Source organism: Corvus hawaiiensis, chromosome 6 (genome assembly GCF_020740725.1).
Source record: "Corvus hawaiiensis isolate bCorHaw1 chromosome 6, bCorHaw1.pri.cur, whole genome shotgun sequence".
Taxonomy (NCBI): domain Eukaryota; kingdom Metazoa; phylum Chordata; class Aves; order Passeriformes; family Corvidae; genus Corvus; species Corvus hawaiiensis.
The window spans coordinates 46,101,974-46,119,156 of NC_063218.1; the positions used below are offsets into that span (position 1 = coordinate 46,101,974).

The following is a 17,183-nucleotide window of genomic DNA, read 5'->3' on the forward strand; positions in this document are numbered from 1 at the left end:
TCTATCAACCCCCATCCTCTCCCTGCTGTTTGCAAAGGATCTTTTCCTGACTTCCGCTAAAAGCATTCCACTTCTCAGAAGAAACTCATTTTACAAGGTCAAATGATCTTCCAGACATTGTCACATTATAAAACCCAATCACGTTTGTGTGTGATCTTTTGAGAAGAAAGGAAGTATTCTCTAATTTAGCTTTTTATTGATCCTGCTCCAACTAATCATGTTTTCCAAACTCAGGAACACGTGTTCGGAAGTGGTGTTTAGTTTTGTTGCTCAGGAGGTTAGGGTGTATTTCATATGTTATGCACTCATCCTCACAGGAAAAAGAAAATGCTGGAGGGTCCTGGAACAAAGACTGGATTCTTGCTGAAATGGCTCAATTGTTTCCTTTTTTCTTTGGCAGAAGTTTTCCTCACAGTTGTAAGATAAATGGACTTGAGAGAAAAACTGGACATCAAGAAAGTGCAGAACCTTGATAAATTAGGTAGAGTAAGGGAATGGAAGTAATGTTCACTTCAAATCCTGTATGTTTCCTGAATGACTGAATTTGGATCTGCTGAATTCTTCATTAGAAATGTATAATAATTATTTTCTGAAGTTTGAGGGATCCTCTGGAGGCCTGCCAGTTTGATCTTCTGCTCCAAGCGTAGCTAGTTTCAAAGTTAGATCAGATCGCTCGAGGTAGCGGATAGTGGAGGTAATACTGTGAACTGGAAAGAAATTACAAAGCCTCCTTTAGTTGCAGAGCTTTCCTTTTTCATATGTTCTTCTCCTAACACTAATACCTTTACAGTAGTGAAGGCTTGCAGTTGTTAAATTAGTGTTCATCTGTTGTATTAGTGTTCATCCTGCTACTTAGGCATCTGATGTTTTACATTCAAATTTTCACATCAGGAAGCTTTATACTTACATGCATGCACACGCATATGCCTGCTTTTATATGAAAAAACCCAGATATTCATTGACTTACAGCCACCAGTGCTTCAGTAACATAAAATGACATTACAGTCTTGACTTTTCCGTGTTCAGAGACACAATCTTGAGCCATGATTGTAGCTACTGTCTGCACACCTAATTCTGAGATAGGAAAAAGAATTAATGTTGGGGTATAACTTTTTTTATATCTCTGTGAGGGAAAGTAAATCCTTAAAACAAATCTAAGCAAAAACTGAGGTAAGAATGTCTATTATCCTGTCCACTCCTGACCTGTGTGTTGACATGTAGCTGAAACTGAGTTTTTTTCCTCCTACAGAAATAGTAAAGGCTATTTCTGGGAGATCAGTAAATCTCCCATCTCATTTCTGGTGCCCTACATGCCCTATGAAGTTTGCAATAGTTAGATTTCCCAACAATTTGCAACATGAGACCCTTAATACTGGTTTTCAAAAGGTGTCAGAACTGTGAATCCCCAGCATGAGTCAGTGAGACAGCAAGACTAGGCAAGGGCCTGTCCATGTGCATCTGCTGGCATGACTTGGGGGCTTCAGCACAAGAATAAAGACATCTTCACTCATGCATCCACCACTACTTAAATTTCATGTTTACTGCCCTCATCTACACTTCCCATATAAGCCAAGAAAATCTCTTTTCATACCACCTAGCTAATCTCTTCATCTGAGCTGAGAGAAGAATGTATTTATATATGCAGAAAGTAGTGAAATACAGCTAAATATTTTAATTATGGGCATCTCCAGCATTTAGCCCTTTTGAAAGGAAGTTTGCATGTGAGACCACAGAGAAGTTCTGTTCCCTTTCATTGAAAATTCCTTGGCTTACAATCACTTAAGGCCTATTAATTTGCTAATACTTTCCTTCTTAGAAGAAATATTTTGTCATGCTTTTAGCAACTTCTTTTGTGTGTGTGTGAAGGAGAGATTATAGTTGAGTTGGGAATTTGAAAAAAAAAAAACAATAAACACATGAATGGACATGAATCTAGAATTTGCATACAGGTGTAGTATTCAAAGAGAACAAGCTCACCACTCAGGAATTCCTGTCTTAGCCAAATTAACCAGGATCAGCAAAATAAATGCACAGCTGGAAATATTTCTCTGACAGCTGCACGCAACTTGTTCTCCAGCAGCATGCCTCCTTTTCTTAGAGTGTGTGAAAAATTTAGGGAAGAGAGAAGATGTCAGTTGTATACACCGGTTTTGGCTGAACAGTTATTATTTACCAATTAAGGAATTTACAGATAGTTGCAAGTGGGACTTGAACTGGATTTCCCAGCATCACCAGGTGACTGCTCTGCCAGTTGGGAAGCTCTGCAAGCACAGAAGTATTTCTCAGTTGCAAATTTTTACGGAATGCTTACTGGCTTTTCTTGTCAGTCAGAGGAGAAGCTTTCCAAACTGGTGCGCAGTCCCCAACTGGCCAGACATTTGGCCAGACACTTTGTGTGGTGGGAATGGTTTGTGAGACATCATGGACTTGCTTCTTAAAATACTGGCTAAATCATTTACCAACAGCTTCTGCATAATATGAAAAATAGTTTTATTCCTATTTTGAAGAAGGTAAAAAAATGTGAAGTGAACTTTATTTGTCTTTGTTTTACTTACCCTGTATTCAAAGTATCTTCAAAGACTTGTGCAGTGCTTTACCATGGAAATGTGTGCTTTCAAATAAACAAATTTACAGTGGAGTGTAAAACTGCTGCTAAGAATCAACCTTTCAGGCCACCTTCTTGAACATCACTTTCCAGAAAGATTTTGATGTTTAATTCTTTAGAAAACACCCCCCTTCTCTGTCTAACTGATACCTACCTTGCAGGGCTGCAGATGGGTGGCAAGCAGAGTCCTCTCTGAACAACAATCAGCCTAGAATTGTATTGGTTTTTTCAAGGTATCTTTGATCTAAGATAACTGTGAATATATCCAACTCTTGGCCTAGAACAGATCCTTGGTCCCTTTTTGTTTGCCCTACGTGGAGGCTGAGCAGCTGGAAACAGCCAAAGAAACACCTAGGTGGTAAACACCTTCATGTCTGTAAGCATTCCTGAGGCACAGGCTGAGACATTCTGTCCCTGGCTGTAAGAACAGCCCATCAAGCTACGGGCAGGCAGTCATTACCTGAAGCCACAGTGGGACACCTCTGAATTAGGGCAGGAGCCTGTCCTAGACCTGGGATGGCCCTAGGAATGAAGAGACACAGAGCACTGTAGCATCACATGGTGCCAGACATCTGTCTCTCCAAGCTGATGACCCCTTCAGTGTGTTGGGTCATGATTGTTTTTTTTATCTCTTGCAGCAAAATTCTTCCTAAATATTGCTCCTTTCAAATTTTGATGAAGGTTTCCATGACATTAAACAACAGTATAAAAAGAAAATCCTGCTAAATATGTTTCATCTTTGCTTAAATATTTCCACGTCCTTCCCTAGTGTCAGAATTTTAGCTGTGACATGAGAAGTATCACACTTGCAGGTGCACCAGCATGCCAGGAATGGTGTCTGGAGGGTAGTAATGTACTAACTATCTTCCACAGGAACCATTCCCCACGTTTCCTTCTTTTGAGCTGCTGCCCTGGCCTTTGCTTGCTGACTTGCTTGCAATCAACACCTGGGGTCTCAGTGCTTTAGTGCCTTTAAATGAGCACATATCCTCCACCCAAGAGCATTTCTTGTTTCCTTCGTGTACTACACTAACTTGTGCATCCCACAGCAAATTGGTTTCAAGCTGTCCCAGCATCTCCTCACCATCAGCAGATGGAAGGACAGTGATTTTCAGATACTCTTGGAAACGCGGAACAGGGAGGTGGGCACCGAGAATACATGGAGTTTGTTGCATCTGGTTAGCACATGCTTCAAGGCAGCTATCTATAGTTCAAAGAGCTGGTGATGACAGCCAATAACCCTTTCCAGCACTGGAGTCACAGTTCTGCCTATTGCAGTACAAAAATATGGGTGCACTAAGCAGCTCATCTCTCAGACAGTGGAAAAGGTACAAATAGTGGGTCAAGAAGAGGAAAAGGAGAGCAAAGAATGACACTGGTAATCCCTGGTATGAGAAAAAGGGATAGGGAACCCTAGAGAAGGAGATAATACAACTTCATGCAGGTTTCATGCTTGGATTTTGAAAAATAACATCAGGGAGCAGAACTGTGAAGGGAGGCTTGCTGGAATACAGCAGGGGAAGGACAGCATGGAGGGAACTTGCAGACAAAAAAAGGAGAAAAGGACAAAATAAGGAGCAAAGGCTCCTTGGGGTATCAGCACCTTCTGCTACTCAACTGACAGAGTGTGTGACCCTAAGCTTATTACTTATTCTGAGGCTTCCTCCTGTTCTGATGTAAGCTCTTAAAAGTATTTTGATGGGGAGCAGGGAGGTATTTTTCAGAAGCTTCTTCCTTTAATGGCAGTGAGCTTGCATCCGAATCCAGCGATCCGAGTGCATGGTTTTATGCCAGGACATCAGCTAGCTCTTGTTTCACACATAATCTCGTGCTATGTGACAGACAGTGTCATCTGCTGAAAAGGGTTACTGCAAAATGTGTCTTGCCATCAGGGATCTTGTGTTCACTTGGAGGGAGAAAGCTGTAGTTGATAAGCTTGCTGCCTTTGCAGGAGCAAAACACATTTTGTGGTGGCTGCATGTGGGAACAGAGTCTAGAAGCTTTCTTATGTTCAGCCTGCTTAAAATCACAGTTTAAAAAAATAAGATTAAAAATAATTTTAAACATAATGTTTTAAAAGTAGGTCAAAAGCAGTCGAAGATATTGGGTAATTTTGTTTCTTAGGAGTACAAGTCAGGACCTTATAAAGGGGACAGTTTTTCAAAAAGGAATGCTCAGCTTTTTCTGGAAACCATGTCCTTTTAAATTGCCATCTCAGTTACACTCAGACTGTTTTTGGTCCTTTGTAAGAGGATGTGGAACCGTCAGAGGAAGTTGCAGCCCTTGTGCACAATAAAAATGTTACCTAACGAGCAGGAATGTTGCAACCACCATTTTTTCCTTGCAAAATGAACTGGATATTCTCATGGTTATTTTTTCTTCCCAAAACTCATAAGCAGAGGTCGTCCTACACATTCCCTTCTAATGAATAAGTTCTCCCTTATTTAAAAAACCTAAAGAATGTTGTAGCTTTTTAATAGTGAGAAAATTTGTCTTCTGTACATGGAGATTACTGAATGACTTTCTGCCTTCACCTTTAGTAAAGGCCCAAAAGGTTGGTGACAATACTTTCAACCCATGCTCTTGGTTGCATCATTGAGGAGGGAACTCTGATTTCTTTGAAGTGTACATGTTCAGCCCACATCCTAACTCTTTTGACACAGAAAGGTGAAAATTTAGAAATTCTTCACTATGTATAACATCAACTATTTCAGGCAGTTATTGTGACAAATAAACCTTGCTTCTCATTTCTCAAGGATTGTTTCAGACTCTTCCATGAACCACTTACCCATCAGGAAGAAAGGATACTGTTCTTCTGGTTGAATTCATGCAACTAAGCTGATGCAAAGGAGGTGGTGGGATATGTACCCTGAATGAGGGGAACTGGGGGGAGAGAAGCTGGATCATAGCTGGAAGAAATAGGGGATGAGAGCAGCAGTAATGTGAGATTGCTTCAGCTCCTTGTGGAATTGCAGCCTGGCATCTTAGGATTTCACAGCCCTGCTTTGGTTTTCACTGGCAGTCATAGAGCTTCCCTCTCCCCTCTGTGTATAGCTTCTGCTTGTTTTGTTCCTCCTGCTTACTTCTGCCAAGGCAAAATGTACATGTACGTATCAACATAGACTTTGGGATATTAGGAAAGATTAGGAAAGAGTCTGCATTCACACACACATCCTTGCTTAATGCAGTGGTTCATCCAATTATTACAATTTTGTAAAAATAACAAAGGATTTTGAGGGCCTCTATTTGCATTGCCTAGATACTTTCAAAGGAATTAATAATTCTTGTAATTAGTGTAGTCTGCTTTCAGAAAAGTGAGCTGCTTGAGCTAAAATCATGTTTCCTTTTATTGTTTTGGGTTAAAAGATAAACTGTGTGTTTTGTTGAGTTTTACTACCTAGCACCTTTTGAATTACCAGTGATGCTTAAGGTTAACACTTTCTGTCTGCTGAGGATTAGTGCAAGACTTGTGCAAATCTTAAAGCATGGACGTACTGTTTAAATGAATCTAGCTGGCATGTAGGTCTATTGTAGGTCTGAGGAATGTAACCCTCAGCCTTGACTCTTCCAGCAATGTATAAGTTTTGGGAGACTAGAGTATTTTGGGGCTACAAGGAAGACAGGTCTTTGAATACTAAATTAATTTCAATGTGATTTTACATCTAGCCACAGTGACCTGAAATATATGTTGACAAAACAGTAGTTGAAAGTCTTTCTACACCTTTTTGCTGCTGCGACATCTGGTTTATTGCATGAGAGTACACATATATTTCTGCTTATCTTTACAGCAAATTTTGGCAGGGGTAGATGATCTGCAGCAGGTGAAGGCCCTAGAGATGCGAGTTGACACCAGAGGGATCAGCTTGGGGAACTTCGGTAAGAAAACACCTTATTTTCTGCTCACCATTTTGAATTTTCCTTTATCATGTCTTGACTGGGGACTCACTAACCAGCCAGTGAAAAGTACTGTCCTTCTCAAGAGTTCTTGAAACAGGATCTCCCTGGTGTACTTCACACTCTTTGATCTCTGTCTTCTAGTGTGAGGCCCTGAATAGGACTGGAAACTCTGGCAATGGGATGAGTGACACGACTTCTGTCTAAAGCCAATTAGTTTGAACAAATTTTTCTTGTATGATATGCTAGACAAGAGCATTTACTCTTGTCTCTAGCAAAACAGGAGCCAAAGGTCAGCTCCTCTCCACTGTGAGATTTCCCTGTGACTGAAGAATTGCCAGTGGTATCAGGTGACCTGTGCTTCCAGCAGCCTATCTTTGCACCCTGTACAGCCTCACTGAGCTGTGCTGGAAAATGAGCTAGAGGCAGGTCCTGTAGATACATCATTTTGATGAGCCCCAAACAGTCCTAACACTTGTCATTCATTTTTATATCATCATCACTGCGCCAGGGAAGTGAGAAGTACCAAAGGAATTCCCTCTGTCGCAGAGTTAACACTGAGAATATAAAGCCTTCCTTTTTTTTCCAGTACTCGCAGTCATTTTCTGTCATGTGGATTCCTACCACACCCAAGTCCACCTTGTGCTACAATGAAGCTGAGTAACTACTGCAGGGTAATATTTTCTGTGCTAAAAAGGAGTCCTGTCCCCAAAACTGTGTGCTGGTGTTTTCAGTCAGGCAGTTAATTTTTCATATGCAAATTACTCTAATGTAACAGCTGATTAGCTTTAATGGGTCTTTTGATGTCTATTTGTCAGGAATGGTTGAGCAAGAACAGTGAAGGGGGCTTTTGTTTTGTATTATATAGCCCCTTTGTATTGGTTATTCTGTTTATTTCATGAGTAAGTCTCTTTCTCATAGTCACTTGATAATTTAAGGTAAATTATATCCGTTTCTTTCAGAGATCGTAATCTATTCAATCATGTTTCCTCCAGTTGATAAAGAAATCTCATTATGCCATTTCTATAATGCTCAAAAGTGGTGCTTCCATTCCTATGCCATTTTACATTAGCTGTGACAAGCTAGCAAAATGTTTCACCTTCATCACTCTCTACTTCCCTTTCCTTTCCATTACTGGAATAAATCTCTTTCTCCTCTCCATGGTTAGCCTTTTGCAACCTTTACAGAATACGAAATACAGAACACTGTGTCCATGATGCAAGTAATTTCCATCTTGTTTATATCCCACTGTTCACACTGAGAGTTGGCCCTTGAGGGCCATAAAAACCAGCACCTGCAGGTCCCCGGTGCTTTTGAGAATAACAGAACATCAAGACCATTCTGAATTTTCTTCTGGGTAATTTTAAGGTGCGTTTCTGAGTTTCCTTCCTGTGAAAATCTCTTTGCAAATGTCAGCAGGTGGCTAGGGCAGAAAGTTTGCTTCAGTTTCTTCCCATTTTTTTTCAGATGGCAGATGATTTTTAGGCACATGGAGTAACGCCTAAATTTTTAGGGGTTTTGCAGAGCAGTTTGCACCTCCACTGTGAATGGTGCAAGCAAGATTGCTGTTGAAGGTGTTGGGCTCATTGCCTGCTCCCTGTTGGCTGCCTGCCCCTGGAGCTGTACTTCTGATGTGGTCTGTGGTCACAGGGGTCTGGAGAAATAGCCTGAGGAAGAGATGGGTAAGAACCAGACCAGCTGGAATGACACACATTCCAGTGTGACAGGACATAAAGTTTTCCCCCTATTAGGGTAGTCAAGCAATAGGAGTATCCAGAGAGATTTAGAGACTTCATCCTGGTAGGTTTTCAAGTGGGTGAAGATCTGAGCACCCTGGTCTGATCTCATAGACAACCTGGCTCTGAGCAGGATGCTGGGCTTGAGACCTCTGACTGTCCCCTCCAGCCTGGACTGCTCTGTAATTTGGTGTTTCTTTCACATTTCAAAGCCGGCTAATAAGCCTTCTGTATACACGTATTAAACCACATCACCTTGCTTTCACTGTATTCCTTGGTTGTGGAAGGTGGTTAAGAGCATCTTTATCATCAGCAAATTGTTTGGATGATCAGTCCACACTCAGTAAACAATATTGTTTTGACTGGTTTTATGTGTAAAGATAAAATAGGCCGTGCAAGCTCTTAAATGGCCAGGTGGAAGTGTTAAAAGCTACAAGACCGCACATAACTCTGGGTCACCTGGAACCTTACAGCACTCGAATCCCAAATTTACACTGCAGTTTCCACTTGAGAAACTTTTCAAGATTCACAGCCTGTGTTACAGACTGTAACACAAACACTCAGGGCCTAAAGATTGCTAGAGTAATTCAAAACTTGTTGCTTGATGTTTTTCTTGAGACCATTCCACTTTGGGGTGTGCTCAACTTTAAAGCACCATCCTGTTAGCCTTGCCCAGTTTGTCAGGTCTGCCTCTACAAAATGGCATGACCTGGTGGAGAGGAAGAGTTATTTTTCTTAGGGGCAAGGTCTGGGATAAAACATAGAAAGACTGATTTTGAAATATTTTCATGTGATCAGTTTTAAAATTAAGGAAAGGCTTCATGCCAGGGCTTAAATCTGAATCTTTGCAGGACTTGGGGTAATTGCTGAATTCTCTAGCTGTTTTCAGTGCACCTTGCTGGGTGACAGATGAAACACTGGCAGCTTTGCATATCTTGGAGTTGGTTTCTGTGCTCTTCAGTTGCATGTAGACCTCAGTTCATATTCAAACAGAGGGACTATTTCCTTTTCATTAGATTATCCCTTCAGTTTTGACTGCTGACAGGTATGGAATTGCATTCATGACCGGCTCATAGAAATTCCTGTTGAAAATAATGGTGGGATAGAGTAATTTAAGATACTACATAGTCCTCTTATTTCTAAGTAATTTTAATAGCTCCAAATCAAGTTACCCACAGTGCTGTTCGCTGGTCCTTATTGAATTGTTGCCTGCTGGTGGCCAGACTAAGTTGATTACATGTCTGGAGACTGCCACTTCCCTTGCGCATGTTTTATCAAGGCAAAGCTCTGCCAAGGGTTCAGAAGTAGCCATGTGCTATTTCTCACACAGGGTCATCCTCTCTCTTTCCTCTTGCCCTGTTTGTTGGCATTCCTGGTGCAGAGCCAGGACACCTTTGCTGGCAGCCAGCGTGGCAGCAGCAGGTGCCTGCACAGCCAGGGAGCAGCACAGAGGCTGGAGGAGTGAGTCTGGGATGGGTGTTCCTTGCCCAGGATGGTCTTGGCTTAGCTAGTACTGACAAACTTGCTGAGCAGGGCTTGGGCAGGGTCTCCAGGAGTCACAAGTATGTATGGGGCAGCGTGCTTGTGTAAAGCCCTGCACTGACGTGTTTTCTTCAAGATCCCCATCTCAGGTAGCTGGACTGCAGCTGCCTTGGGTTTGCCTGAAAGGGCTGTGGTCTCACCTTCTGTTGTATTGCCCAGTTTCTGCACCGCAGAAATGTGCAAAAAAGTGCGTGTGTAGAAATAGCATCCAAGTGATGTATCTTACTTGATCAAACACAGTTCATGTGAACTAAACAGACTGTTTAATTTGCATGTCAGGTTGCTCCTGCTAGAAGAATACAACCTGTTTTCATGTGCCTGTTTTGTGTTGTAGGATCAACAAAGCACAATGGTTGCCTGATGCCAATGCAAGCATTTGTCAGTAATTACTTTTGTTTGTTTTTCACTAGTCCATATTCCAAAAGACACAAGAAGTCAAGCCACGATGATTTTTTGTTAACAATAGAAAAACAAAGATATATGATGCTACCTAAAGAATACTTCATAATGTAAACAGCAAGTGTTAGAAATAGAAGTGTTGTAACTTGTAGAATATAATAAAACCAGTATTTTGGCTATTTTCTCTTTACTCCTAGTCAGTTTTCTAAATGTCACCTGCTGTACCAAGGCACCTTGGACATTGCTACCCTGCTTGTGAAGTGCAGCCCTTCAGGCAGTGTTGTTGAGTGTGTGTGTATCACTTTTATTCACCTGCTTTGCAGTTTGATTTCGTTCTGCCCTTCATTTAGTTTTGTTCCACTGGTACAGTAGAATAGTTTAACACTAGTACATTGTTGGTGGTTAGTAATTTCAGAGCCATGTAACAAAACCAGCCTTTAGTGAAAGGGAATCGTAGACAGATAACACTGCTCGTCATTCTGAATTCTCAGCCTTGTCCTGCAATCATTAGCATTCTTGTGGACCATTCTTGCTTTAAAAAATCGAAATTGTACAAGGAAGGCAGTTTCAGGATAAGGAATAAACTGCCTGTACTTATAAAATTAATATAGAAGTTAATATTGTTGTATTTCAGGGTATTTTTATATGTTAGTATCATGTATCCTTGCTCTGAGGAAAGGTGTCATGAGGGTTAAAATTAAGGAATTAGAAATACATTGTTACATTGGGATAAATATGTTGTCACTTCATTTTACAATTTTATCTTCTTAATTTAATCTTCCAGCCTCTAATCTATTTATAAGGATTTGGGACTCTAAAAACCATCAAAATCAATGGAACAATGAATTCTTATCACCAAAGAACGATTTCATATCGATATGAAACTGAAAGGAGGGGAGAACCTGCAGACTTGCAGAAATACATTGCAGAATATTGCTGGCAGAATTTTGCACCACCACGGATTGTATATTTCTATTTCAAGCTAGTAAGCCACACGTTAAAGTGTAACACTTCAGAAGTTCGCAGGGATAGATTGTGCCAGAATGCAAACAAAAATCTGAGATGGAGATCAAGTTACTGTAATGAAATAACCAGATGTGAAAATTGTGTCTTCAGCCTGTCACTCGGCCTCTTTGGATCGTTTAATAGTTGCTTCTTTCCTGAACCATCCCTAAATGCATTCAGTGGAAAGCTTTTCCTTGGGCAAGTCTCTCCATTTCTCTTGACTCTTCATTCAGATCTGCTGCTTAACACTAGTCCTTAAAACTCCTTTGCTTTGTAAAGCTTTGCAACAGCCTTTGTGTGGTAACCCTTTTACCTCTCTGACTGAATCAGAGGCAAGGCTATTGCCCACTTTTGAACTGAGACTGGAGAGGCTACTGCATCCTCTCATTTTTTCCTTTAATACTTCAGGGGATGTCATTTAATCACTGTGTCCTTGTCAGAAACAGGATAGAAATTTTTCAGAGTCTAGATTTATTTTTTTTGGCGGGGGGGGCGGGGGGGGGGAATTTCTTAGGGCATGATTTATATCTGAGGAAGTCTTTCTCAGTAGGTACTATGACTGCTGTGAGTAATTAACAGAAATCCTAGTATTTCCTCTGCCAGGACTCCAAATTATTTGATTGCCATATATACGTATAAATGTATAAAACTTGTTTGACATGAGAAAGCGTACCCTGCAGGATAAGGATTGTGTGTTCTAATCGGTGCTCCAATTTTTATGGATTGTGGAAAATGATTAAAAAACAAGGCTAAAAGAATTGTACAGTGTGTTTTGAATTTTTTATATTTTCAAAAGTGCTTTGCAAAGACGTGAACTGAAATACTTGCAGTACAGCATGAGGATCAATATGTGCACTATAGTTGCTCCAAAACAACGAGATGCAGATAATGCTTCTATTAAAACATGATGTATTAAAATGTTTTTGCCACAAATGCTCTTGTTCTATTTGGGGAATGAACAACATGACCTCCCTTGTTTGCTTTTGAGATCCCACTCCCCTTTCTTTTTTTTATCCTTTGCAAAGCACTGGAATGGTATCCTTCTGGACATTGGTAAGTCACCCTTGCCAGACAGTGATTACTCAGAGAACTCATAAAAATATTTGCTGAGAACACATTTTAGTGTTTCAGCTATGATCCAGTTTGTCTAAAATTGGTATTACTTCTACATGGTTGCATGTTATACTGGAGGATGCTCAGCAGCCTTGAGTAAACTCTGCTGGTGGGAATGGGTAAACATTTGCTACTGTCTGTAAGAAATGGTTTCTGAGACTTGAGCTTATGTCTAAATTATTCTGTAGCTCGGAGAGATTTGGTGTATGATTTTGGTTCAGAGATACCTTTAGAGTGAACAAAAAAGGCAAATGTCTCTCAGAGATAGGAAAAAAACCCCATTAATTAAAGTAATAACAACAGAATACTGAGGGTTTTATAGGTATGAAACTTGTACAGTTCAATGGTAAACAATTGATCATATCCAGAAAATGAAAAAGAGAAAGCAATGCTTTGCAAAATGTAGCATTTGGGGGACCTGTGAACTATAAAAGATGATGTTGTGATGTGGAACATTATGTGTTTGTTGTTTGACTCAAAGTTACAGTTTGAAGAAGTGTTACTTGGCTGTGTATGAAGTTAGTCCATCGCTACTTGCCATTAAATAGGTCATGGAATGCTACACTCTGAAGTATCCCTTAGCTCTGCAGAGTATCACTCAGTTAATAGTCAGTCAGGACGGGGAATCAGACCAAAGAAAACAGACACCCATCAAGCCAGTTTCTTTTGTTGTCTGTCTGGAAAGGTGCCATATCAGAATTTCCAGAGAGGGGTTCAAAAATTGTAATTGGGTAGTCATGCAGACAATACGTATGTGTTTCAAAAATGCAAAGGATTAAATATTTTTTGAGTGAAATAATCTCATTGATTTTCTTAGAAGAAGTCCAGCACAGGCCTGGCAGAAACAGCTAAGAAATGCATGTAAAATTAGATGCTTCAGCTTATAATTGTCATAAGTTTCCTTTACTCTAAACCCAGGTCTGCGAAGTGATCCTTTTTTCTGTTCCCACAGGTGTGCATCTGCCTAACCTGAGAGAACTGAAGTTAAACAATAGCTTGCTTGTGTCTGTGAGGTAAGAAATGAATGATTGTATGAAATAAATATAAAGAATAACAGCCCTCAATTTTATTGAAGTGATAAAATCTTCATTTGTGCTGCTTTCATTCCTTCCATTTCTCCATGCTATGATAATAGATTAGGTCATGAATGTATGCTTCACTACCACATAAGTTTAAGGACAGGACCTGATGTGGAATAAATCAGTGTAGCTGCAATAGTGCCAATGAATTAGCCTTAGTTTGCCACCGGGGAAGTTCCTGCTGTGCTGAAGTCCGTGGAAATTTGTTGCACATTTGAAAGGAGCTAAAAATTCCCCTCTTATCTATGTCTAGGTGCTTGGATTTCAGCGTGTTTCAGCCTTTGGGCTTTTACTGTGCACAGTAGCCTGTTCCATACAGGTCAGACCAGTTCCTCAGCTGATGAAAATCGCTTTGGCTTTATTGAAGTCAATGGAATCAGGCTTATGAGAGCTGCCCTGAAGCCTGCATGTCCCTGGCTTGCTGGGCTGCATGAAAACATCATGTTTCCTCCCAGACAGCTGGGGGGTTGGTTGGTTGGAAAGGTGAAGTGAAAACCATGACAATGAAGAGGCAGAGCTGTCTTCTCTCTCCTGTGCTGGTATCTTAATTACCCTTGCTAATTAATGCAAAGTGGAAAAATACAGTTCATATCAGAAAAGGGCTATGTAAAAGGCCCAGACTGCTCTCTGGCTTTGTATGGCTATCTGCTAAACTCATGGGGGAAAAAGTAGTGGGTTTGCCAATTCTTGTTGAAGAGAACACGTTCCCTCATAAGAAATGGCAATAAATTCTTCCTGGTCTCTCTAAAATAGCTAATGAACTTCAGTTGCTACGCTTTGATCTCATTTTCCCTTGTTCTGGTCATGAGATGAAGTATCTGCAGTCTAAATTTTGTTTTTCTCACCTTCTGATCTGTAACATGTAAACTTGGTGATTCTACATTGCTGCAATTATTTCAATAGCAACCAGCCGTTGTCATAAGCATGAAATTGCTCCATTATTGCAATGGAGGAGTAAGTAAGTGGGTGAAAAACTTCTAAGTTTTGACAATATTAAGAGATATTTTGTTATAATAAAAAGAAAGAAAAAGTGGTTTTTAGCTTGATCAAAAATCCATATTCTCTTAAAATGTGTCAACAGAAAACATTTTGATCAGTTCTGTTGGTATTGAATATATGAATGCAGTTCAGGAAGATGGAGCTGCTTGACTCATGGTTTTAGCAGGATTTTGTACCTCTGTATTCTGAGACTGTAATTTCTGTAATGAAAAGTTCTGGCAAACCATTTTCTTTGACCTGACACCCTTGTGGTCCTTGATGCAGGGAATACTTGGTCTCAAGTTTTGATTTGATCTACTCTAATGTAAATATGTTTGGGTTTGGATATCAAGTTCAATATTGTGATGATTCCCAGGCACTCCAGCCCCAGGAGAAGCTACCTGCTCCTCCTTCTGTGTGCTAGTTAAATGCACTTGTCAGGGAATAGGTAAGGGAAGAAGAAGGTTTTGTTAGCTCTCCCAGACATGAACTCAGTCTGCATAGTTGCAGCAGTAGCTTTCTTTTATTAATTTCCATCTTTGACAACCTGTCATTGAGAAACACAGATCATTTAAGGGCACATCCCATGCAAGCACAGCCTTGTACTTGAACTTTATTTTTGGATGTCTGCATCATGTCAATTTAATGCCCATTAGAGCAGCATTGCTGCCACAGCAGTAGTGATGCCTGCTATACCTAATGTAACATAGCTGTTGCATTCTAGAGGCTGCTACCATTTAATCCAAAATTTAGAATCTCAGTTCTGAATTAATCCTGTTGATATTTGAATTCTGTCCAAAAAAGTGATTATTTTGTTTTATTCAACCAAACCCTTGCAAATGAGTCTTCTGAGGATGAAAGAAAAAATGTTCTTCCTCCTTACTGAAAGTAATTCCCACAGATTTTGTCAGCCATAAGGTCAGAATCGTTGTAGTTGTAATTCGAAAATGGGCAGCAGATAATGGGAAACATCTTGTAGGGACCAGCTGGAAGATTGGTTTGTTTAGAGAAAAGAAGGTAAGGACAGAGAAGCAGAAAAAAGACAGAGGGTGTTTTGTGTATACTTGGGATGCTAAAAGCAGGCATTCTTTTTATGTGATAAAAACATATTCTGGTGAATCATTATGAAGAAAAGGCTGTCAGTGTGTGTGCATGAGTGGGTAATAAGATGGGAAACTTTGCATTGTCACTTTATTTTTTTTTCATTTTGTTGCAGAGTAGGATTACCTAATTATTTTAGGATGAAATGGAATTAAAACTGTTGTTCTATTTTTTTTTTTTTTTCATTTTAAAAAGGGAAAAAAATTTACTTGGAATTTTAAAAATGGGAGAAGAATTTACTTGGTAGTAAACAGGACATAGGGAGATGTCAAAATGAAGATTTATGATCCTGACTTCAGTTACTGATTTTTTTGGGGAATTTGTTCCTGTCAACCTCACATAGGAACTTAAATTGTGAGGATGCTGAGGTGTTCATTGCCATGCACTGTTCAATGGAAATTGAAGGAGTCATGTTCTGGCAGTGAGGAATCAAGGTGTTCTTATAGTACAGTTTTCTATGGGAGAGCAAGGCTTGCTAGGTCAGTGAGTTTGGATATTGGCTTCTCCTGGTAGCTCCTGAAGAAGCTGTGATTCCTTTGATGGGGAATGTGGTTGAGCTACTTTAGCTGTAAATTCTCCAATCCTCCTAAAGCTTGCGTTACTTTGAATACTTGAAACTTTGAAAGGATATCATTATCAACTATTTAATTCAATCCAAAAGGAAAATATATCCAAGTTTATTTGCAGATAATCAGTCTTGGCGGTTGAAAGGGAATTTCTTTTTTGGCTGTTTCTGGGTTTTGGTTTTCTACTGGCCCTTTGCTAAAGGGAACAGCTCTGGAAAATCCAGTGTACTCTGTGAGAAGAAAATAGTACATATTGTTGTGAATTTTCTAAATCACTATAATTTTATTATGTCCGTGTTTGATGACCTTCACCCCTTTGCTAGCAACTGAGAAATTCTAGATTTATGAACTGATAACTGAGGATGAAAAGTCAAGCCTGTTCCATAGAGTGCCTGTTAAAATCTGCCGGGTTTTTTTGTTTGTTTGTTTTGGGGGTTTTTTTGGTTTTTTTTGGTTTTCTTTTGTTTTTTTTTGTTTGGTTTGGTTTTTTGGTTTTTTTTTTTTTTTTTTTTTTGGATGACCACGGTCTTCATTTTTGTAATGTTCCCAGTAAAAGAACTATATTTCAAGGCCCATGAATTACTACTTCTGCTTTGGCATGTAGCCTATGTATTTTTTTTAATCAGACTGCCTTTATGCTCAGTCCAGGGATGAAGGAAAAGATCTGTTTAAAAATATTTAGAGAGATATCTTTACAAAAGGGCTTTTAAATCAGATAGAGGAATCTTGGGACCTGGTTCCCATAAGTTCCAGCAGAAGCTGTTTGAGCAGCTGAAGTTCATTTCCTCCCATTCAGCCCTACACACTGTAGCCAGCAGAAGACTGATCACTCTCAGGGCTTCTCAACCAACTGTTTCTAGCAGAGAGGGGCTGTCATGTTTTAAGTGAGATGAAATGCAGAGACTATGAAGTGTGAGGACAGAAGTGAGTATGGAGGATATAGGGAAAGGAAAATAGATTTTCTTTATCCAGATAGAGTTAACATTTCATTGCTGCAGTTCTCTTAAATGGTCTTGCACTCTTGCAGAAGCATCCCCCAGAGCAAGAGGGAAGTAATCCTGGTCTGTTTCAGTCAGTAAAATCATGAGGAGGTTCAAATGAGTAAGGTGCAGAGTACATTCAAGATCAGCAATTCTTATGCTTTTATGATCCTTAGGTTTTTGTT

The 17,183-nt window shown here is 39.9% G+C and overlaps 1 protein-coding gene across 9 annotated transcripts in view; it reads left to right on the plus strand.

Moving 5' to 3' along the window:
- The window catches only part of LRRC56 (leucine rich repeat containing 56), an 83,165-nt gene that overhangs the window by 14,361 nt on the left and 51,621 nt on the right, over positions 1-17,183 (plus strand). For 7 of the 9 annotated variants that reach the window (XR_007204306.1, XR_007204305.1, XM_048307175.1 and 4 more), the window contains 2 exons: positions 6,394-6,481; positions 13,247-13,307. Coding sequence is in view for 5 of the 9 variants with exons in the window: in XM_048307175.1 (XP_048163132.1) it covers positions 6,394-6,481; positions 13,247-13,307 (149 nt within the window). In the remaining 4 variants the exon portion in view is untranslated. Of the gene's footprint in view, positions 1-6,393; positions 6,482-12,206; positions 12,235-13,246; positions 13,308-17,183 lie in introns of those variants that run through there. The other 2 variants (XM_048307178.1, XM_048307177.1) reach the window with 2 other exon arrangements.